This window comes from Lacerta agilis, chromosome 7 (assembly GCF_009819535.1).
Source record: "Lacerta agilis isolate rLacAgi1 chromosome 7, rLacAgi1.pri, whole genome shotgun sequence".
NCBI classification, from domain to species: domain Eukaryota; kingdom Metazoa; phylum Chordata; class Lepidosauria; order Squamata; family Lacertidae; genus Lacerta; species Lacerta agilis.
In genome coordinates this window covers 33313333-33337462 of record NC_046318.1, presented here as the reverse complement: position 1 = coordinate 33337462, position 24130 = coordinate 33313333, and the positions used below count along the sequence as shown (strand labels likewise).

Genomic DNA, 24130 nt, shown 5'->3' with positions numbered 1-24130 from the left:
ATTTTTTACTTCCCTTGATCTGGAAACTATGCTTCTGTTGATGCAGCATAGGATAGCATTAGCTCCCCTCCCCCCCTTTTTTTTTGCTGCGGCATCACACTGCTGCCCCATGTTCAGCTTGTGGTCTACTAAGACCCCTTTTTACATGTACTACTGGCAAGCTAGTTTCCCCCCGCCTTACATTTGTGCAGCTAGTTCTTCCTGCCTAAGTGTACAACCTTACATATGTTCCTATAGAAATTCATTTTGTTACTTTTTGCCCTATCTGTTAAGGTCATCTTGAATCCCAATCCTGTCTTCTGCAGCATTTGGCTACCTCTCCCAGCTTCATATCATCTGCAAATTCCTTCATCCAAGTCATTTATAAAGACATTGAACAACATGGGCCCATTAACCTCAATCCAAAAAGCCACTATCGCAGAATAATAGTTAATAAGCTCAGGCATAATAATAATAATAATAATAATAATAATAATAATAATATAGAAATTAAGGAAGTTTCAAAATACAGTAATATAATAATAATAATTTATTATTTATTCCCCAGCCACTCTGGGCGGCTTTCAACCGAATATTAAAAACAATACAGCATCAAGCATTAAAAACTTCCCTAAACAGGGCCACCTTCAGTTGTCTTTTAAAAGTAAAATAGCTGCTTATTGCCTTGACAACTGCTGGGAGGGCGTTCCACAGGGCAGGCGCCACTACCGAGAAGGCCCTCTGCTTGGTTCCCTGTAACCTAACTTCTTGCAGCGAGGGAACTGCCAGTAGTGGACTTCTACCATGTTAGGCTAAACGTAGCTTTTGGATAAAAATTTCAGGAACAGTAAGACTAATATATGCATATAAGCCTGTGGATTTTGTAACACATTCATTTATGCTGCTTTAATAAATTATCCATTAAAGTACAGTTCTAGAAACAATTCTTATGAATCCATTTTCTTTTTCTTTTGTTAGAGTGCTCATTAGAAAACTGTTGCTGCAAAGCACTCCCTATAGCAATGGCTAGTCACACAAGTGCTTGAGAGAGCTGAGGCCCAGGAGCTCCTCTTAATTGTAATAAAGCTTATAGGCCTCTTCTCTGATATTTGAGTAGTGTGTTATTATATAGCAGATGTCCATGACAGAAGGTGAGCTTAGACAGCACCATAAGGCAGATACCAACTTTATGTGATCACCTCGTAGGAGATAGCATTGAACTCCTGCTTTTAATTGACCTACCTCTTGTAGATATTTTAGAGACTGTCATTTTAGCAAATACGTATTTAAAATGTCCAGAATCCTCTTAAAGCCAGGTGTACACTCAATCCTATCTTGTTTTCTTGGTAGATTTCCTTCTACCTCTCTTTTCCTTGTTATGTTTTTGTATTTTTTAAAAAACTTTATTCATTTATCATTTCCAAGTTTCCCCCCCCCCCCACTGAAAATGTTTAGAGTGGGGGTGGGGGGAGCTGGCTTGTAACGTGTTCTTTGCACATTCAGGACTGTGATGTTCACACAGAGCTCCTCTGTTCCCAATGGCTTCTCCATCTGATTTAGTGGAAGGAAAACTCAAGGCATTCATTATTCTGCCTGCTCACACATGCAAACAGCAAAATGTTGGAGGGCAGAGTTCCCATGCAGCGTACCCTGCATCCCCTAAGTTAGCCTGCTGCCCCAGATGCAGTGGGGGGGGACGGGACACACATGGCACTATTCTTTTACCAGTGTATCCAACAAAAAGTTCAGCCTGTCAACATGATAGTGTTGTGACCATGCTAGTTCCTTGAAAAAGATAACCAACTTTTGCACCTCTTTTCATTGTCCTAACAGTTCACTTTAATTCCCACTGCATGTTTTTAGGTCCCATCTTGGTTGTTGCATACCCTCTCCTCCATGCTTATAAGGCAGCACCATGCCTTTATTTATGCTTATGATTTATAAGAAATAATAAAAATAATAATGGAAGGGTTCAAACTTTATTTTAAGCTTAATGTATGTATACTTTGATTCTAATGTGTGTGTTTTTATATGTGCCTGTGATATCAGCATTATCTGTACAACATGGCTGTATATATCCCCAACCCTTAAAAAAATGGACCAGCAAGTTTTAATCCTCCTCCTCCTTCATATCATCATTATTATCATCATTAATAATTAAATTTGTATACCACCTTTCATCCTTACTAGATATGATTATTTCTAAGGTGGTTTTTTAATAAAAAAAAAGGAAAGAGGGAGTATTATTTTAAAAAATGATTTCAAACTGCAATTTTTAAAATTATACTAAAACTAGCCCTCATGGAAAGCTTGGCAGGTGTCATTATAAGTTGTGTATGTGGAAGTTACTCACAAGCATAACTGTGGGGAGCCAACTGTTTTACAGCAATATTTCAATTCAGTGAATATGCATGTATAATATAACTTCATTATATTTCCCCTGCATTTGCTACAGGTCTAACTGTGCTGAAAATATCCGCAAGCATATCCTGCATACAGGCAAACATGAAGGGGTAAAGATGTACAACTGTCCCAAGTGTGAATATGGCACCAATATCCCTGTAGAATTTCGCAACCACCTGAAAGAATTGCATCCTGATATTGAGAACCCTGACCTAGCTTACCTGCATGCTGGTAAGAACATCTTTATGGCTGTTGTCATTGAATTTTCATTTTCACAAATGGAGTTCAGTTAAATGGCTGTAGGGAGAAAGTACCTTTTAATGTAATATGCATGACTCTGACCAAGGAACAAAGCAATTTTGATCTTGTTTCAGTCAAATTCATTGTTCCATAACCGTTCACACTTTTATATGACTCACAGTAACTCAGGTGCATGTTACACAGAAGTGTTCTGCATTCAGACATGAAGTGAATCATGCATGATCAATTTACTTTTTCTTATTAATCATTTAAAAAAGTGTATTCACATTGTATTTGCACATGTTCACAAGGCTTAATTAGAACCAGGCCTTGGCCTTGAAACTTGTTGCAGTATCGGACCTGAACATGATGAGCAGTAGCTTCTGAATGCCTTCTCCAGTCATTAATGAAGAAGTGTGCATGCACACGAAAGCTTATACCCAGAACAAACTTAGTGGTCTGTAAGGTGCTACAATTTTTTATTCATTTTGACTGTGTCAGACCAATCTTCTCCAGTCATGATTATCATACACCTGGAATTAGGACATGTCTCCTAGCATAGGTTCAAAGTAGGTGTTACATCGGATATTCATGATTGGACCTCCTCATGGAAGTTTTTTCTTCTAAAAGCAGCTGTGGGGAAGGGATGAAGAGCTAACTCTCTTCCACACTGTAGCCCCAGTTAAAATCAGTGCCCCCTCTCCCTGAGTTTGTTCTTGGTATGAGCTTCGTGTGCATGCACACTTCTTCAGATACACACACAAAAGCTCATACCAAGAACAAACTTAGTTGGTCTCTAAGGTGCTACTAGAAGGATTTTTTAATTTTTTGTTTTGTTTTGACTACAGCTGACCAACACCTACCTGTAACTGGAACCCTCTCCCTGAGTTTCTATTAGCAGCAAAGGGAGAAAGCATAAAGCTATCCTTCGTGCCTATATATTTTACACTCTGCAGCTAATAGTAGCTTTTTTGAGGTGGGTAATATGGATTAGGGCCATAGTAATGAGACCATCCCTCATCTGTCCTTATTCAAATCCCCCCTCCAGGACTACTTTCAGGGAAAGAAAATTATGGGGAGATCCCATGTCCCATGTAACTTCACTAGATGTTAGTCTCACTTTTAGACTTCAGCACTACCAACATTCTGCATATATGATGCTTCATGCACATAAACCCACATTTCTGTGTTAGTCACAGTCACAAAAATGTAAGGGTTACAAGTTGCCCTATGTGTGTTTGTATATGACACACACAGGGAAACATAAAAAGGGGTTAATATAATAAACTTTAACCACATTTAAACAAACAAAAAAATCGCATGATTGCTTAACATGAAAGGTTTACTTCTTTGAAGAAGCAGCTACAGATGATTTTGTCCTGAATAATTTGCATTCCATCATATGAGTAATCTATTTGACAGACTCTTATCTTCTGGCATGTATATTTCCTGAAATAATTTATCTTATACCCTCATAGTAAACCTAACCTACAAAATACATAATATTATTTTATTTAAAGTAAAGTGGAAAGAACACTGTTGAAATGTAGCTTTACTGGCGACTTTCCAACTGTATTATTGGCTTCTGGGATCTAAAACTCATGGTAAGGCAGATCAATTAATCACCACTTGAGTAAGTCAGGCCTCTATCCTTTCTCTTTTACTTTAGAAGTAAAGAGCCATATCTTTGTTCTAATTCTGTCTAGCATATTGTTGCCAGCAAACTCTGATAAATTTTATGAAAACACTTTTACTAAGCTGCCGCTACTAAGGTCAGAACTCATTTTTGCCCCACATAAATTTCTCTTTCCATAAGCATAGCCTACATGAAACAAGTCTTCAAAGGCAAGCTGCTCTATGATTACATCATCAAAATGGGACAAACTGTGATCCTATCAGTTGTTAACAGTTGCAATATTCATGAATGGAATCCTGAAAGTTCAAGTAGTTAAGCCTAAATAAAATTGTGATCTTTATCCTTCTTGACAGAAGCATTTATCAAATTATTAAGGGGGGTGGATGGGAAATGATTGCTAAAAGTTAGAGTGTGATCTATTGTGTGATTTTTATCAAGGTATGACTGTGTTACCAAGTGGAAGCTACTGTCGCTGAATGTCAAGTGAAGTTATGAAATTTCATAACATAAAAAGTGATATTTAATTATCAGTGGTTTGCTTAATTTCCTGAAATTAATTTCCCTTTGTCTTTATTTCTTTCTCTACACCCATTGGTTTTAAAAGTAAAAATGGCTGTAGTCATCCATGTGGTCAATACATTGCATATGCATTGATGAGGCAGTATTATAAACACAATATAAAGATGAAAGTATCAAATATCATGCTGGCCAATTTCATTTTACTCATGTTCTCTTTACCTGTAAGGCATTAAATCACACGAAGCATAGTAATTATCAGGGCAAATGGAACTAAGTCCATTGGGTACATGAAATAACAGAATACTTCATACCTTTGTGCAAAGCTGTTAAAGAATGGATATAGGGTCCCTTTCTCAGCTGAATTTCCGTCTTCTCTGGTTGTAATTTGACTGTCAATTTTAAAGTGCAGAGCCCTGTACATTTTGAATGCTTTTGTTTATTTGTTTGTTTAAATACCAGCAACTTACTTTTTTAAAACAAAAAACTAAAAGGCCTGGCCTTGTTAGGGGAGATACTGAAAATAGCTGCTGCTAGAGTAGCAGAATGTTGCTTGGGTTCCAAGCTACATAAAGTAGTATTTTTGATAGCTGAAATGCTTTATATAAAGAAAACAGTAAGCAGCAGCAGCTCAGCTTCAAACAGGTTCATTCTAGTAATAGCTATTAGTGTCAGTCTTTCAATTGCATGTCATATTGATTGGCAGAGAGTCCTTTTCTCTCTTGTGCAGAATAGTAATTTTAGCATGTGCTTGAAATAAAACCTTACATAAATGCCTTTCTCTTTCTAAAGAAGGATGCTAGGTTTCATGCAGCCTATATATATTACCTTAGATTTGTATTTTCCAAAAAATTAGGCTGTGTAAAGCTGATTGTTTTTATCCTTACATAGGGGTTTGTTTGTTTTGTAGTGTTATTACCTGCTTTGCAAATGTCCACTATTGTCACCTGGTAGTAACCTTGCTAAGAAAATTGTCACCTGCAAGTTTCAGCCCTCTTTCCAGAAAACATAAAGGAATTGTACAAGGTCCCAAAGACATTTTTTTTTTTTGCTTGGACTTTTGCTCCCAGTAGTACAGCACAACAGAACTGAAAGAAACCTCAGCTAATAGCTCATTGTTTATCCTGTTAAGCCTCAGCATCCATAGGAATTACTACTCAGTAGAAGGTGGTAAGGGGCAAAACCAGCAAGCATCTCAGTACAGCTTTCTTGGACTTGGGTATCAAATGATATGTGCTTAATATATATCATAGAGGTTTTGATCTAAAATGCCAAATATAATTTTTCAAAAAAATTGCAAAATAATGTGATAGGTATGTAACAACATTGAAACCTATATCTAGGGAAGGTAGCCTAATGCAGTAAGAAACAATTCTTGTTGGAATTCAGCCCATTTACTACTACGTGTACATTTTTGCTTCTTGACAATGGGCATAAACATAGAATTGCTTTACTAAGTAAGTGCCCATTGAGCTTTTGGCTACAATCCAAAACACATGTACTAAAGATTAACTCCCATTGAACAAGCATGGGATTTTGCTGTTTAACTCCTCCAACAACAATGCCCCTCCAGCAATGCCATTCCACAACAAATCTTAAAGCAGTTTGTGATCCAGCATGGAGGGTTACTTGCCAAAGGAAAAAGCTCATGGGCTGATGCTCACACCTTATGAACTTTTCTGAATTGTGCTCATTCGCTGTTAAAATGCCCTTAATTAGGACAGCCAATAGTGCAAGGGGAAACTGGTACAATACACCCCTTTTCACTCTGTGCTATAGCTGCTATCTGTAGAGGCATTGTGCTTCCTACCTCTGAATCATCTTCCTTCAGTGATTTTGGAGTACAACAAGGAGGACTCTTTGACTATGAAAGCTTCCTGGCTCCTGAAAAGGGAAACCCCTCTAACCAAGATAGAATGGCAAGCTAAACTGGTAGAATATCTAGCGAAAAAAATGGAACCACTGAGAGGGGCCTTGGAAAAGGAGGTAGACAAGGAATGGAGAATGGTGAGGGAATATCTCCAAGGATACTGCAATAGTAGAGGCTTTCTGACATTAGAAGAATGAGTAACAACATATGGTATTAATACAAAAAACAATAATGACAAAATTAAATAATGGATGTAAGTAGGAAGACGATGTTTGGATCTAATGGTTACAGCAGGAAGAGTATTATGGACTTAATCGGAAGTATTCACATTTCTTTTTATTTCTGTTTGTTACATTGTATATAGGCATATTAAATTATATGTAGGTAGCTACGATTAATTGAACTGGAACATAGATTTGAAGGTATCTGAAGAAGTGTGCATGCACACGAAAGCTCATACCAAGAACAAACTTAGTTGGTCTCTAAGGTGCTACTGGAAGGAATTGTTTTATTTTTTATTTTGTTTTGACTATGGAAGACCAACACGGCTACCTACCTGTAAATAGATTTGAGCAGTTTGTAAACTTAAATGCTACCTTTTTCCTTTATGGGAAATTCTTTGCTATTTGTATTTTCTTTCTTATTATTATTTTATTTGTTTATAAACTCAATAAAAATAATTTTAAAAAGAAAGCTTCCTGGCTCCTGAACCCAGCATATGCTTTGGAGGGAGCAGGTCTGAAGGTATTGCCAGACATCCCACTTGGTGACCTAGAATCACAGCCGTTGATGGCAAATCAGTACTGGCTTTTGTTGTTCAGTGTTTTGAGGTGCACACTCTTTCTGCAGTGTGACTGAAACATATAGGCCGCCACTGCTGCTGTGATTTATTAAGGCAGCAGTGGCCAAATTGTTACCCATGGACTGGATCCAATCCTATTTTAATTTTATATGGCAACAGCAAACTTTGATGAAGCTTTGGTAAAAGGTTTGCCCAGCTTCATTAATTCATCATCACTATCATCACCATTATCATATATACAAATATATATTTGTATATTCTTTGTTTGCAATAGTTCCCTGTAATTTTTGTTACGCTCACTGTTGTCAGCTCTTAGATGCCTTTCAAATGTGAAACAATATTTCATATCTTTGGAATCTATGCTGAGGGTTTTTTGCCCCTCTGTCCCTTGTACTATTTAGATTTTATTGGATGAATGTATCTTGCACCACCTTAAATAACTGCCATTTAAGAAAATTAAGAAGTATATGAGAAGAAAATGCTGACCCACAGAATAAGCAGTGGGATAAAATGTTCCCACTGGGCTCCATTTCTTAGGAAAGCCCATCAGGATAGTGACTAGGCCTGTAATTATAGTTTCAGTGACCTCTAAAATGATCATTTGAGAGAAGAGCTTGACTGTCATTGTTAAAATTAAAGAAAGTAGGATTCATAGAAGCTTCATTTGTTTTTATTGATTTTTATATAAAAGAAGTTGAGATTAAATGTGATCTCTCATAAGTTTTGTTCAATGTGAACTAATGAGGCTTTACAGTAAGCTTACAGTATATCTATCTGATAGACATCTCTTACTCTAAATTTCAAGATAAAAATTTTAAAAGCAAAACCCCAAACTTTATGGAACCATATCCATTTTGGGTGCAGAAATCCTATGAACACGTTGGAAATCTTGTTGTATAATACATTCCTGTGAAATACAGTGAAAAATCCCATAAGTCAGGGGTCCTCAAACTACGGTCTGCAGGCCGGATCCGGCCCACCAGGGTCCTCAACCTAACCAGCCTGGCAATTGCTGAACACGCCGCTGTCTAACGGGCCTATGGCCCTCCTCCCTCCATTGCCACCCTCCCCAAACATCCCGCTGCCCTGAGCAGGGAGAGATTTACATGCATGATATACATGCCGAGGGCCGCTTTTGCATTTCATGAACTCGGGCGGAGGCACCTTGCTGCATTTCTGTTACCATCTGATTGTTTCCTTCTTTGGCCAGGGTCTCTGTTAATCCCCTTCTGTGTGTATTTTGTGCAAGTGTGTTGCAAGCAAAGGAGGATTTCCAGCCTGCAGGCTCGCGGGAGCGGTTGCAGCTCCTCTTCCTGCCACAAAATTGCCCCTCCTCTAGCAGCCCACCTCCCTCCATCACCCCTTCCCCCCCTCCCCAAACACCCTGTTGCCCGGAGCAGCGAGAGATTTACATGCATGATATACATGCCGAGGGCCGCCTTTGCATTTCATGATCTCGGGCAGAGGCGCCTCGCTGCATTTCTGTTGCCATCTGAGCGTTTCCTTCTTTTGCCAGGGTCTCCATTAAAACCCTTCTCGCCATTCTCGGCATCACCACAGGTGCTTCCAACCTCTCTTCACACCCACCCGCCCAAATCGCTTTTTCTTAGTATCACCCCACAGGTGCACCACAGCAAGGCACAACACACCCCACCAGTGCTGGATTTATGTATAAACTAAACAAGCTGTAGCTTAGGGCCCCACTCTCTTGGGGGCTCCCCCCAAAAAATAAAGGAAAAAAATGTGCAATATGCATAGGAATTAGTTCCTTTTATTTTTCCAAACTAAAGTCCGGCCCCCAACAGTGTCTGAGGAACAGTGAACTGGCCCCCTCTTTAAAAAAGTTTGAGGACCCCTGCCATAAGTAATCATTTTTGATGTTCAGTTTACAATGACATATAGGTATGATACAAATAGGTTTGAAGCATTTAGTGTTTGATTATGAGCAAGAGCCCAAACCCAATATGTTTTAATCAATATTATAAGTAAGATTTCCCCTTTCCTGGTACCAACATTGCATTACTTTAAAGGAATGATAGATCAAAAAATCTGAAAACAAATCAGTAAGATTATTTTTACCCTGACTAGTTATAAACCCTGCTCAAACACCAGGGAAAAATATGTAAGAATACAATTTTAAAGATAGGAGAAAGATAGGCGTGTCTGGCGTGCTCTGGTCCATGGGGTCACAACGAGTTGGACACGACTGAACAATAACACAATTTTAAAACTTCTGCATATTTTTAGTGTGACTTCAGTTGATCAGCTTAGGCCAAGAATGAGGAACCTATGATGTTCCAGATACAGTATTGTTAGACTTCAACTTCTAGCCCCACCTAACATATCCCGTGATTAGAACTGATGACAACATCTAGAGGGCCACAGGTTCTCTCCCCTTCCCACCACTGGCTTACTTGGAGACTAACATGCTGAAGCCCTACTTGGTGTAGTGACTGGTTATTTGGGTGCTCTTGTATCCCTCAGAGTAGCACAGCCATGCCAGAAAAGGCATAGATCTTATTGCACCCAAAGTCTTTTTCAACACATGAAAGACAATATTCTTTCAAAAGTATATTTGTTGTAATTATCTTTGAATTTTGAAAGAGAAATTAGACTTTCAAAAATTCAAGAACTGTTTACTAGGGATGGAGGAGCAATCTGCTTTAAATGGATTTACACACAGAATTTGGTGGTTCCAACTCAGCTGAGATTTGCCCACATTGAATTTACTTATGTCTGAGCAACATGGTTGGTTTCTGTGTTTGAAAAAAAGCCTGACCAATTCAATGCAAAATTATATGCAAAAATTGCATGCATTATACATATAATGGAGCCAAGCTCCATGTGCTATATTTTAGCAGTATAATTTTGAAAGTATTAATACAGAAATATTTTTAGAGGTATCTGGTTACTGTAGGAAACCTGGAGTGTATATGTATATAATTTACTGTATCTATAATATTGTAAGTTTAATGCTGCATGTAATATGTGAGAATTTAGCAGAACTAGTGAAAACAATAACTAATTTTTCTTTGAATTTAATTAGTGAATAAGGAATTAGAACAATATTTTTTTAATAAGTTAAGTTTGACATTTCAGAATAATCCATCCCTACTTTTAACAACCGTGTAGTAACAAATTTGGTAATGTGAAAATCTCACTGAGCAAAACTGTAAGCACAAGGGTTACACAGCATAGTTACACTTTTTCAATTTTAAAGTTCAGCCTTCCCCAACCTGGTGCATTCTAGATGGACTACAACTCCCTTCATGCCTGAGCATTGGACATCCTGTCAGACGCTGGTGGGAATTAAGGTCCAGCAACACCTGAAGAGCACCAGGTTGGAGAGGCTATTTAAAATTCCTTTGAAGTTTTGTCATTAGTTCCTCTTCTGCAATTTATTGTGATCTTCTTGATGCTTGACAGGGTTCTAGAAGTACAAATGCTTTTTAACTTGACATTTTTTGTGGGGACAGAGGGAAAGTGATTTCCTGAGATTCGGCAGACTTTTCCTTTTTCATTGGAACCGTGTCAGACACACAGTTATATTTTTCCCTGGGATAGCCTCAAGGTGATAGTCTAAGACAGGCATGTAGATCATTGGATGTCTGTGGTAGATCACTGGTAGATCACTGGCTCCCCCAAACAAACTGAACAACTGTGGTTCCCCTAAAAAAAAGCTGAATATTTTACCTCCTCCCTGAAAAAACTCAACAACTTTGACCCGAACCCCCCCCCCTCCATGGGCCTTCCTCCTTCCTAAAAAAAGCTGAACAACTTTGACCTGAACTCCCAAAAAGGGGGTAGATCACTGCCAGTTTTTAATTCTTTAGTAGATCGCAGTCTCTTGGGAGTTGGCCACCCCTGGTCTAAGATAACCATCTTCAGGGCAAATGCTAACTGAACACATGCCAAACCCCAGTACAGTTCTGTTTAAAACGATATACCATTGGTGGCTTGATTAAATTCACACATGCTGTGGCTTCAGTTCAGGGATCTTGGAGTTGCTGGGGAGAAAACCTTCCAAACGTCTGATGTTGCTCAGTTGTTGTACCCTAGTAAAACAGAAAATGCAGACTGAAAAAACTTGTAATCCAAAACTTGAGAACATTGTAATGTTCTGGGGAAAATCTGATAGCTCCTGACACTGACCAACTGAATGAGCATTTGTATTTGAATAATAATAGTAACACAGTGGCAATTGAAAGAAATGACAAATGTAAACTTGTTCTATTCTTCAGTCAAATTTCAGAGAATATGATAATTAAGCTTTTAGTTATTTGAGTTTAGCTTTCACTGAACATCATGCTTCTTAAAGCAGTTACTTATTTCCCCATAGAGTGCTCTGTGCCTGATGTTGACTTTTCAGATGAAATTTAAATCTAACATGTTGGTGAAGTATTAACACCTACAGTTTTGTTCTTTGCTATATATTATTGCTTAGAGCCAGAATTTAAAAGGATTAAATCAGGAGACCTCTCCTAAGTTTTTACTTGCTTTTAAACCTTTTACATATAGCAGTTCTGGAGTCATGCTCTGTTGACAAAGAGCCTTGTATACAATGCCACTGAATTAGATTGTGTGTGCCCCAATGTACATATGTGAGTAGACCAGCCTGGGAAGCATCATTACGTGCAGGTGCAGGTGCAGGTGCAGAACAATCCTCATTGTCCCTTCATTGAAAACTAATGGGGAAACATAGCAAATGGGGGAAGTTCTTATGCCAGCAAATATTTTACAGAGGGCTAGCAGGTAGGTCTGTTACAACAGAAAAAAGTATCTTGTGGCACCTTAAAGAATACCAAATTTATTGTGGCATGAGATTTTATGGCCTAGAGGCCTCATCATCAGTTTAGCCTCCTGCCAAGTATTGTCCAGTATTGCAAAGGCTCGCAGCCATTTCATGTTCTACTAAGGCTTGTAGACATGTCATGCTACAAAATACAGAAAACATCATTCTGTATAGGTGAATTGTGCTGTATGGTTCTCTCTGAGGACTATATGTTTAGAGAGAAGCGGAGAAAACACTTTTTTCATTGCTTCTTCTGTAATAGAAGTGAGAAAGACCTTAGAGCAGGGGTCAGCAAACTTTTTCAGCAGGGGTCCGGTCCACTGTCCCTCAGACATTGTAGGGGGCCAGACTATGTTTTGGGGGAAAATATGAACAAATTCCTATGCCCCACAAATAACCCAGAGATGCATTTTAAATAAAAGGACACATTCTACTCATGTAAAAACACACTGATTCCTGGACCGTCCGTGGGCTGGATTGAGAAGGCGATTGGGCTGCATCCAGCCACCGGGCCTTCGTTTGGGGACCCCTGTCTTAGAGGGCTAGTTCAGATGCTCACTTCCTAGCTTGCTAAAACATAGTTTAACAGATGGGAATGAGCATCAAGGCTGTGTGTTTTCTCCTCACCTGTCCCCTTTTCATCTCTCTTCCTCAGCACTTAAATCTAGGTTTAATTAAGCTATGGTTAGTGTTATGTCCAAAATAGCGAACTGCTCCTTAGGGAAACCCACATAATTTACACCAGATAAAGTTAAAATAGCATAAAGTATGTCAGTTCCATAAGCCTGGCAAAGGGGAAACAAACAGTTTGCCTTACACCACTCTTTTTGCTGGCATGGGTTGCACCAGGTCATATGACCAAGTTGAATGGAGTTGGGATCCAGCATAAGTCCCCATTGCCAAGTATCACCTCCAGCACTTCACCAGTACACCCATTTTTCAGGGTGAAAGAAGAGCATGTGTCCAGAAGAAAGATGGAGAGTAAGATAATGAGAAGTCCAGAGAGAAACACGAGGTTAGAGCAGGGTTTTAACTCTCCATATGTTGCTGGACTGCAACTCCCATAAGCCTTTGCTCACACAGCCAGTGCTCAGGAATGATGGAAGTTGTAATATAACAACATGTGGCAAGCAAAAGGTTAGGAGGAAAAGCCCAGTTCATACACAGGTATCAGAAGATTGTGACCATTGCCTTCTCTTGTGCCTTCCATCTTGGAAAAAATGTTACCAACTGCTCCTTCCCAGTGGTATCTATTTAAGTGATTTCTCTCTCATGGAGGAAGGGAAAAGTTAAATATGCAAATGAGACATCTTGACCCATGGCAATTTACATGCATTGGAATGTACCAGCCAAAATGTCCATTCCTCTTACTGTGTTTTCAGTTCCAGTAATTATTGCTAAGCCTCCCTAATAGTCATTTCTGCTGAAAAAACACAGCAGTTAGCCCATGGAAGATACAAAGAGATCAACCTATCTTTCATTCATTCTCTAAGGGAGGGAGGGAAATACCATTGTAGCTCCAGAGGTGTAAACTGTATCATCTGTATGCAAACAAGCCATCATGAAGAAAACCAGAACCCATCTACCACTTGAGACCAACCAACCATGAAAAGAGAATACTTCAGAGTGCAGTAACAGAATTTAGAAATCAGGTGTTTTTAATTACAAGTGATCAAAGAAGGACATAAAATAATAAGAAAGGACTCAAACCCACATGGATCTTTTATTTAAACTTGCCAAATGGTGAATCTGCACTTGCTTTCTTGTTGGGTGAACCTTGGCAGGTGGATTGACAGGCTGTGAGCAGTGCAGTTGCAGCATTAGGAACTTTGACCACTATTTACATGAAAGTAAAGTCAGTTGAAATCAGTGTATCTTAACTTTCAAATAGTTGTGAGGAAAGGTGGATTAAGATGAAAAGCAGCCATATGGTGGCTACTATAAATCCAGTCATACAGAGATTATCTCTGTGCTGAAGGAAACAAACCCTTCACGCAGTTCTTAGAAGGCTTTTCATATGAGTGGTGCCAGGAAGGAAGGGAATTTGGCAATTTGTAGATATGAATCTAGGATGGAAACAAAGATAATCAATCTCTGTGTTCTGCAACTTATGTGAGGATTTATTTTCAAATAAATATTTGATTTCATTTGTATTTTAAAAGTTTGTAAAGCTGGTCAGGTTTCTTCTAAATCATGCAGTTTATTCCACTGCAGAAGGCAAATAAGGTGGATTTTGTGATGTAGCACTACTGCTTGTTTGTTTTACTCTTGACACTGGAAACTGAAACGCCACTGGTAGTTTTTGAATTTAAAAGGCTTGTTAATTTACATTGATTTTTAAGTTGGTTATAGATTCTTAGTTGAAAAATATAGTACACACTACCAACTGCTCTATCACCTGACAGCAATTGATAAAGCATCTGTGCAGAAAGTGTCAGAAAAAGGTTAATATTTATTGATTTTTATGGTGCTACAACCAATGTAGTTTTGCCATCAAAGATGTATGGCCACCAGCAATGGAATCTGTAAAATTGCAGGTTTCATGTTAGTTTTTACTATAACTTATCCTTGTGTTTTGGCCTTTAAAATGACAGATCTTTAATGTAGAACAAAATGCTGTGAATGTGCAGCAGCTGTGTACCTGAACCAGAATTTAGTATTCCAAAATGAGATGTTCTAAAAGCCTCAAAGGAGGGGGGGGGGGACCACTACAACCTTGCATTGCAAATGACAATCACATTTAGCCTTTTCATCCACTTAACTATGTGCTATTGATCTGTAGCAGGTGCCAAGCAAGTGATAGCTTAAATTATTACCGATAAAGGGCTTGCTTCTTCTTAAAACAATAAAGAGTATATAATTAGAAGGAACATGGGCAGGTAGTGCATACCAGCCCTAAAAAAAAAAAATCTGGCTGCTTTGAAGCGCAATGCCTGGCTCTCTCATGGTGGCTTAAGTGTAAGAGATTTGTGGAAGAATGGGAGTATGCTTTCATTTATTTTATCTCAGTATGTTTTAGTTGTTGCAACAACAACAACAAAAATCCAGCTGTTTAATCTCCATCTCTAATATACACCAAAACCATTTCAAATACATTTTCCCCTTAGATGCAGCTGTATTTTCGCATCTCCTGTCCCCAGCCCACCAACCCCTGTCTAACCCATTTTATATAGCAGGATCTCCTGCTGGCACATGGGGTCACTGAATTGGGCTATAACTCCATGATGATCATTATGTAGGAGCAAAGACTTTGGAAAAGTGGGCATCTCCCAATCAGTTTTTTGCTCATGCCTGATTGAAATAGTCATGTCACCTTTAGCTCCCATTTTCTTCCTTCTACTCAGGCTAGTTTCTACCTTAAAACCAATATATTTATCCAGACCACATCAGGGCACCAATTTGGATCTCAAAATGCCCCAAAGGGCAACGGACAACAGTCTCCACAATTGCTCATCTTGTGCAGTAGAAGGCAGACTGAATCCTCCTTCAGTGCTTAGACATGACTATGGACCTTTGGATTCTTAATACCTTGCCTCAAGGGAAAAATGAAAAGATCTTATCTCCTATGCACCCACTCGGTATCTTCTATCACCGGTATCTACCAACACCTCCAAGAGACGAGTTATCTGGGAGTGAGCGCAACACTTGCTGAACATGTCAGCCATAGAATGAGTACCACCCAAAGAGCACTATACGGGCATCTACTCAGTATTCTTTGTGGTATTCAAGAAGCATCAATGGTCATGGCGAGCAGTACTGGATTTGAAATTCCTCAGCATGTGGGTAATCTACAAGCGCTTCAGGATGGTATTGCTCCAGTTCACCATGGAAACACTTTACCACGACTTCATGACATAAGTCAATCTCCCAGATGCATACTTACACATATCAATCCACCCCTCACACTGCAAGTTCCTCACGTTCTCTCTAGGACACCACCTTTTCCAGTACAAGACTCTCCCTTATTGCCTCACCTCAGCACCTTGCATTTTCAGCAAGATCACAGTAGCACCAGTGGCTCACCTCTGCCTCCAGGGTACATATAGCTACCTTTACCTCAGTGACCTTCTTCTATGGTCTCCAACACAGAAAGAAGCAGACCACCACCTGATCATTACTATGGCAGGCTGGAAGACAATTGTTTCATCATCAACTAACAAAAGAGCCATCTAATTCCGACACATCAGCTGATTCATCTTGACACTCTTATAAACACCGCACAAGAATGTTCTCTCTTTTCCCAGAATGCAGACACATGCATACATAGAAATCTGCCCATCTCCACGTTCTTCCCAATCCATTCAATGGAATGGGAAGCCATTTTTTTCACATATCTGATTCCTCCATTGAAGTGAATGGGAAACCCATGCACAGGAGGAATTCGTTTTTACTGGGGCACTCACTGAGCACTTTAGCATACCTATTATGTTTATAAACTGTGATTCCACTGCCTATATCTGGATGAATAGACATTGTGCACAATCCCATTGATCTCGCCTCTATTATGGCTGGATTGGGCCATAAATACAAGAAACATTTGTGAAATGTATATCCTAAAATAGGATTATTTTTCCAACCTTTTTGTGTGATCTGGTTCCTCTCTTCATTACTTTTGAAAAGGTTCACTGGCAAAGTCAGAGCAGGTTTGAGTCTGAACAGCCTCTAATGATTATAGTGATGGGAAGAAACACTTTCCCTGTAGTCTGACCTGTAGAATAAATGGTAGTGTATCCTGTAAACATGTTTTAGATCTCCTTTTGTCTGTATCACATTTTTTTCTATTGAGTGTTATACTGTCTGCTCTCCCCACCCCCCACTCCCGGACAGCTTACCCATTTTATTGTGCTCATTTAGAGGGAAGAAAAACAGTTTGTCTCCCTGAAAGGCAAAGAACGTTGACTGGAAAACTACTTTTAGAGCTAAAATACCATTATAATATATGGCAGCTAAAGTTCTCCAATTGAATGCTGCAAAAGCCACTAACAATATGAAATATTCTCTGAGAAGAGAGAGGGCCTTTTCCCCTCTTCCTTCCCTAAACTTTCCACCCTAGAGCCTTTTGTGAAATTTGAATGTAGAGTATTGCACGTAATAATGTATTTAATTTCAGCAAGTCAGATAAGAACCAGCGCTCTTATAACTCCACCTTTTGATTGTAATGACTCTCTCATTAATCTTACGTACTCCAGTTTTATTGCACTTCATTAACCCCCTCCCTTCCCCCCTTCCTTCTATCTTCACTGATCACTTTAAAATCATAACTTGGAAAATGGGACGTCTTTAGCCACAGTATCACATCTGGGCTATTTTGACGTGTTTTCATTCCTTGTTTAATTCTGTTCTTTTTGATTTTCAAACCACCAGTTGCCCAAACCCTGATATGCTTTATGGTGTCCATAACTAATTTCAGTCTTGCAGTTCTGGATGGCAGCTTAGTGACAGAAGGTTTTTCAAACACGTTATTTAATTTAAAAAAATTAACTAGAGCTGGCTATAAACCATTAATTATGGTTGCTAACCCCCCACCCCTCCAAATTGGCTATAACTTTAGGTAATGGGTGATATGTTACACTTTCAACCAATTTCAGCAAATAATGTTGCAGGAAGTGTTTTTTAATTCATTATGCAATTCAACTTTAGTGCCAGCCATATACAACAAACCCTGTGTAGTTGTTTGAGATTACACAGACCTTAAAATGTTTCATTGTCTGAATTGGAAATCTACTTCAAAGAATAAAACTAATTGATTTCTAACTTGTTATTGTTCTGAAACTTGTGGTCTGATTCTAAGAATTGTTGTGCCAACAAATAAAAGATTATAGTGGGAAACCTCAGCAGCAGCATGAAATTGCAAAAGTAGACTTTGTTGGTTTTGCATGCATGTTGTCCTGTGCAAATTCAAATAGGAGATTAATTAAGCATTCCTGGATTTTCTCTGGGTTTTTGCAATATGCATATTAAAAAATAATCTTGTCATCTGAGCCTGGACTTGTGATTTGTTTCCTTTAAACAAAGCCCAAGCAGTAAGGCACTTCTATCTTTCCTTATCAGGAAAATATCCAGTTATCCTAAAACAGCCTGGGTTCAAACAAATTCATTGGATAGTGATATGGGCATTTGTTAGTGTTTAAATAATTCGCAAACATCAGTTGATTCAGGTTAGATTTTGAAGCATACATATAGTTCTCCATAAAAGTGCATGAGAAGCAGTAGTTTAACAAGAGTAAGATTTTCATCATGTTTGTTCTTTGGGTTCCTTTGAGTTATGTTTTGCACATAATGCATTCAGTTCATCACCTAAGCCATGCCAAATTAAGCATAACAGAGGTCTGTAATTTTTACCAAAAGAATCTTTAAAAAGATCTGCCAGCACAAATTGCTCACTATTAATTTAGCTAAGCACTTTAGAACTATTATCAAAAATATATAGCTCCTTTGCATTTCACATCTTTATATTTATGTAATGCATAACTGTGACTATATATTTTGCATTGATAATTAACAGCAAAATTATTATGCCCATACATTTTAAACACACCTTCTTCAGATAAAACTATAAACTGAAAATCACTGGAAATGGTGACATTAAATCTGATTTACCCTTAAGGTTTTCATTTTAAATCAATAATATAGTGAGCAAGTATAATAACAGCTAGACAACTTTCACCAAATTAATATATTGAAAAAGAGTCACGACTGAAGTATGTGGGGGGGAAGCAAGACTTAAGTTTTGGTTTTATTACCAGGTTCTTTCTAATCTGCTATAGGAAAACAGGCCAGATAATACTGAAAACTAGTACTGGCTTCATGCACTATTCAGCTCAGAGGTGTGACCTCAAGCCCTTGCATAGGTAATCTGCCAGACAGGCAACCAAAAAGGAAAATTATCTTATCTCAGTATTAGTTTGGTGTGCTGTTCAACTTAGATTTTATCCCAGCTACATATACAGTGGTACCTCTGGTTACGTACTTAATTCGTTCCGGAGGTCCGTTCTTAACCTGAAACTGTTAACCTGAACCACCACTTTAGTTAATGGGACCTCCCGCTGCCGCTGCGCCGCCAGAGCACGATTTCCGTTCTTATCCTGAAGCAAAGTTCTTAACCTGAAGCGTTATTTCTGGGTTAGCAGAGTATGTAACCTGAAGCGTATGTAACCTGAAGCATATGTAACCCAAGGTACCACTGTATAACTAATTCTAAATAAATTTCATAGTAACTCAAAGCATGGATGGGCAACATAAGGCTGTTGAGCCATATCTGTCCACCAAGTCTTACTTTGTCATAGGAAAGTTCTTTCCTCCCCCCCCCCCAAAAAAAACAACAACAACTGGTAATGATGTATTTGCTATAGACTAGAAGCACGAGGTTACGTGAGCCAGGGGGAAATAGTTTGATCCAGTAAGTAAGACCTGTGTTGCTGCTTCTTGTCCTGAAGTGATAACATTGTTAAATGTGAAATGGTGCAATTAATCCATAGAAAACTTTGTGGTATCTAATGGTGACTTTCCTGGCAGCAGGGATTTTCTGTGATCTCTCTGTGATGTGGTCATCTCCTCCCCCCAATGCAGCATCCTACATTCTCTTTAAATCTGCTCTGTAGGAATGGGGAAGATTTAGGGGAGCATGGGATGATGCAGTGGAAAGGGGGGAAGGCAAGACTTTTCTCCATCCCTGTTCCACTCCCTTCATTCCATTGGCTTTTAACATTGAATATCATCCCTTATATTTAAGGATAGTTGCATTGGATCAAACTTAATGGTATCACAAAGTGCTGTTTAGCAACTGTAAAAATGCTGCAAGAAATGCAGCATTTAACTTTCAATGTGTGTGACACCTGTACAACTCTCTTTTTTCTTTGTTTGGTCAAAGCAAAGCTATTTATGGACTATATGACTGCTTAAAATACACACAGAAAGCTTATTTGGCCTTCATAATGTAACATATGCTACCTTCTTTTTTTAAAAAAAACAAAACACCTTTTTTAAGTGGTGTGAAGGAAAACAAAGTAGTATCTTTAAAATAAATTAAACTGCAATAGAGGAGAACCCTGACATGGATTCTGCCAGCTTAATTCCTTCAGGTAAAACAACGATGGAATTATTTAATAAATAATAGTTAACTGGTAATCAACATGTCATAATCAGCAATTCTGTCCCCAGCCCCAGCAATATTTTCTGTTAAAGGGCAAACAAAATATGTGTTGGTTGTAGTTTTTTGTAGGACTTAACATTGTAAGGGAAACTCTAAAGTTCTGATCAAAACAAATCACACAAACTCAATATACGGTAATATACTGTTTTATAGTACAGGCATACATAATTTTATTTGTATGCTGCTTTCCTCAGTTCAAACCATGCTCAAGGTGGTTTACAACATGAACAAATTCATAACTACTGTACAACATAACAAAAGTAGTCAGATATATGGAGTATAAATAATAAAATTATTATTAAATTATTATAAACAATACATAAAACATTTAAAAATAGGCAAATCAAACAATGACATATTACAGTGAGGCAAAAGCAACTGAGAGTGTGAAGTAGAGCCAGTATGGAGGTGTGGCTTGTGTAGAGTCCCGAGACCAGGATATAGAGGCCTGAAGGACCAAATTCAGTCTCTGGTCCTTTGATTTCCCATTCCTGAATCCTGGCCTATAGCAATTGTCTGTTATTCCACAAGGTGGTGGAAGGGAGGTGGTTCACTTGCGAGCATCAACAGAGTGCATACATGATTCCCAAAATCATTCCTTTAAAAATCTGATAAACTCCCCCAGATCTCACAAACACACACCATGGACTCCTCTGTTTTCTATATATGCCCTGTAGCCTTGTCACAAGATCACTGAGCAGATTTTGCCCTAGCCTTTACTTTTCTTCATATCTACTGTATATATAACTTTATTTAAGACTTGAACCAAGTCTCTGCAACACCCAGTGCTTTTTTTCTTTTTCTTTTTAAAAAGTTTAGGGGTACTCTCATTTTCCTACTCATATTGAAATGTTTTTGTTGTTCAGTCGTTCAGTCGTGTCCAACTCTTCGTGACCCCATGGACCAGAGCATGCCAGGCACCCCATCCTCCACTGCCTCCCGCAGTTTGACCAAACTCATGCCAGTCGCTTCGAGAACACTGTCCAACCATCTCATCCTCTGTCGTCCCCTTCTCCTTGTGCCCTCCATCTTTCCCAACACCAGGGTCTTTTCCAGGGAGTCTTCTCTTCTCATGAGGTGGCCAAAGTACTGGAGCCTCAACTTCAGGATCTGCCCTTCCAGTGAGCACTCAGGGCTGATTTTTTTAAGGATGGATAAGTTTGATCTTTTTGCAGTCCATGGGACTCTCAAGAGTCTCCTCCAGCACCATAATTCAAAAGCATCAATTATTCGGCGATTGGTCTTCTTTATGGTCCAGCTCTCACTTCCATGCATTACTACTGAAATACTGAAATACTGCCCCTCAATGAGGCCAAACTTAGATTCACAAAATGTTTAGGGGTATGCATCCCCCTGCGTCTCCCCAGGAAAAAAGCACTTGCAACACCAATATGTGCATTAATTTAGCATCCATAGATGTTAAGTAGTTCAGCATTGTATAAATGTAAATGCGTGAGGGAAAGCATAGAAAAGTAATACCTATTTAACAACCATGTTTTTATGTGCCGTTTCATACATCCAGCCAGCTTATGATCCTGGTAGTTTGGTGTTGATGTTAAGACTCCTGTCGGGAATGTTTACACGAATTAGCACCATGGCATCAATCAGTTGGATTAGTTGATTTAAAATCATTTCATAAACTAAAACGATTCCCCCCCCCCAAATAATTGGGGAACAGAGTTTTGATCAGTTATTTTAAATATAGGTACTTCACAGAAATGCAAGTGGTATGGATTATTTTACAGGTACTTCCTCAAACACTGCATAGTTAAAGTATGGAATTTGCTACCACAAGATACTACCATGACCACAGGATGGCTTAACAAGTGGTTAAAGCTCACGGGGATTACAAAATCTCATGGAGGATAAGACTAACAATGACCAGTAGTCATTATAGCTATATGAGCTATGTGCTTTGAATACCAGCTGCCAGGGAGCATGAGTGGAAGATAGCTGTTTCTGTCATTCCTTGCTTGTGTGCTCCCCACAGCATCTGGTTAGCCATTGTGAGAACATAAGATGGGCCTTTGGCCTGACCCAGCAGAGCTTTTCTTATCTTCATCTAAAATCAAAGAAAATACATTTCCATCAGTGCAGCTATTTTATTCACTGGCAATTTTATGTAGATTTAATTAATCAATAAAATTCATACAATTAATCGACTAAGATGTCTTTATCACCGCTGGAAAGGACTTTATTACCACTGTGAGTGTAATAGCTGTTGCAGAACTTTGGGGATTGTTTCCATAACTGAATGGATCCCCACATTAGGCTTTTACTCACTTGAGAGGCCTTGATAATCAGAGCTGCTATTCTGCTACTGGCATTAACTCTTTCAATTCTACGATAGTTATTAGCAACTGTAGACATTTAAATAACTGCTTGATAGGTTTTTATGTGACCTACAAGGAAAATAAAATCGTGCTCATGCCAGTGTCCATGTCTTCTTAATGTGTGGTGATAATTGTGTAGTAATAGCCTTTTCTTAATAGCTGGTATACCTTTTCCAAATCTCGTTTTAAAATTCTGGTCACTATAGGAAGAAATTTAGCAACAGGAATAGGTATAGTCGGTGGTATTTTAATGGTGTAGTAGAAGGAAAATTGTATTAATTCTACTAACATCAGTAAAAAGATAGAGGTTTTCTTATTTCCTCTAACTTTTGTGTATTTACTTTTTTAAAAGGTAGTATGATATTGAAGAATTGTTTTATAGTTTCAAGCTTTTGTATTCAACTGTGTTATGCTCATCTATCAATACGAACATAAATTAGTATGCAACTCTATAGTGTTGAAGTCAGATATTCCTAGTATGTTGATATGTAGCACTTGCATAGAGGTGTTTTAGATTTTGCTTTCACTTTTTCTTCTTTGGGAGTGGAGAGAATTGAACATTAGGAGAAGAGAGTTTATATCTGAAACTGAATTATTATGGTGACTTGTCATGTCTGAATCAGTGTCCCTTAAGTCTTAGAGCTCTTGCCTGCTGCTCACATTTTCCCATCAACTACCTAACTACCGTATGTGAAAATTACAATAAGATTGTCCTTCATATTGACCACTGTCAGAAACAGAATGTTGGACTAGATAGACTTGTGATTTGATCCAGTAGGGCTTGTCAGTCCTTTCTATGAATGTAGGCTACACACAAAGCCTTGAACACTGCTGCAGATGTATACATGTATAGAGCATACAGAACGTTGGTCATCATGGAAACTTCCTTCCATGATCCCAAAACACATTGGTTTGTGTCACAGATGTATGATAGTTTCCTAGGCATGTCCACATCTAGGCCAGGTGTTAGGGTACCTTTGGCCTGCCAGATGTTACTACAAGCCCCATCAGCCCCAACATTCATGGCCAATGACCAAGGATGATGGGAGTTGTAGTTCAGCAACAACTGGGGAGACAAAGTTACCCACACCTGTCTTTTGACATCATCAGGAATTTCCAGCAGTCTGGAGGCCTTTTAAACCTTTTATGAGCTCTAGATTGAAGTCCACATACTGCATGCATACTCTTACATGGGACCCAAGAAAGAACCCCCAAATTAGGAGGTTGATCTCAATTCAGCCCAAATTGATCTAATGACTCATTTTCAAACATTCAGTGGTATAACACTGATGATTGCCAATTGTAGTACAGTTTTACTAGGCAAGAACATCATTTCTTTCCCAATAATGTGAGTAGCCTAAAATTATCATCAACAATGAGAATGCTAATGAAACCTTATTTTTCTTG

The 24130-nt window shown here is 38.6% G+C and overlaps 1 protein-coding gene across 2 annotated transcripts in view; it reads left to right on the top strand.

Moving 5' to 3' along the window:
* The window catches only part of ZNF407 (zinc finger protein 407), a 333562-nt gene that overhangs the window by 233406 nt on the left and 76026 nt on the right, over nt 1-24130 (top strand). For both annotated transcript variants that reach the window (XM_033154794.1, XM_033154795.1), the window contains exon 8: nt 2435-2613. In XM_033154794.1, coding sequence (XP_033010685.1) covers nt 2435-2613 — 179 coding nt within the window. The remainder of the gene's footprint in view (nt 1-2434; nt 2614-24130) is intronic.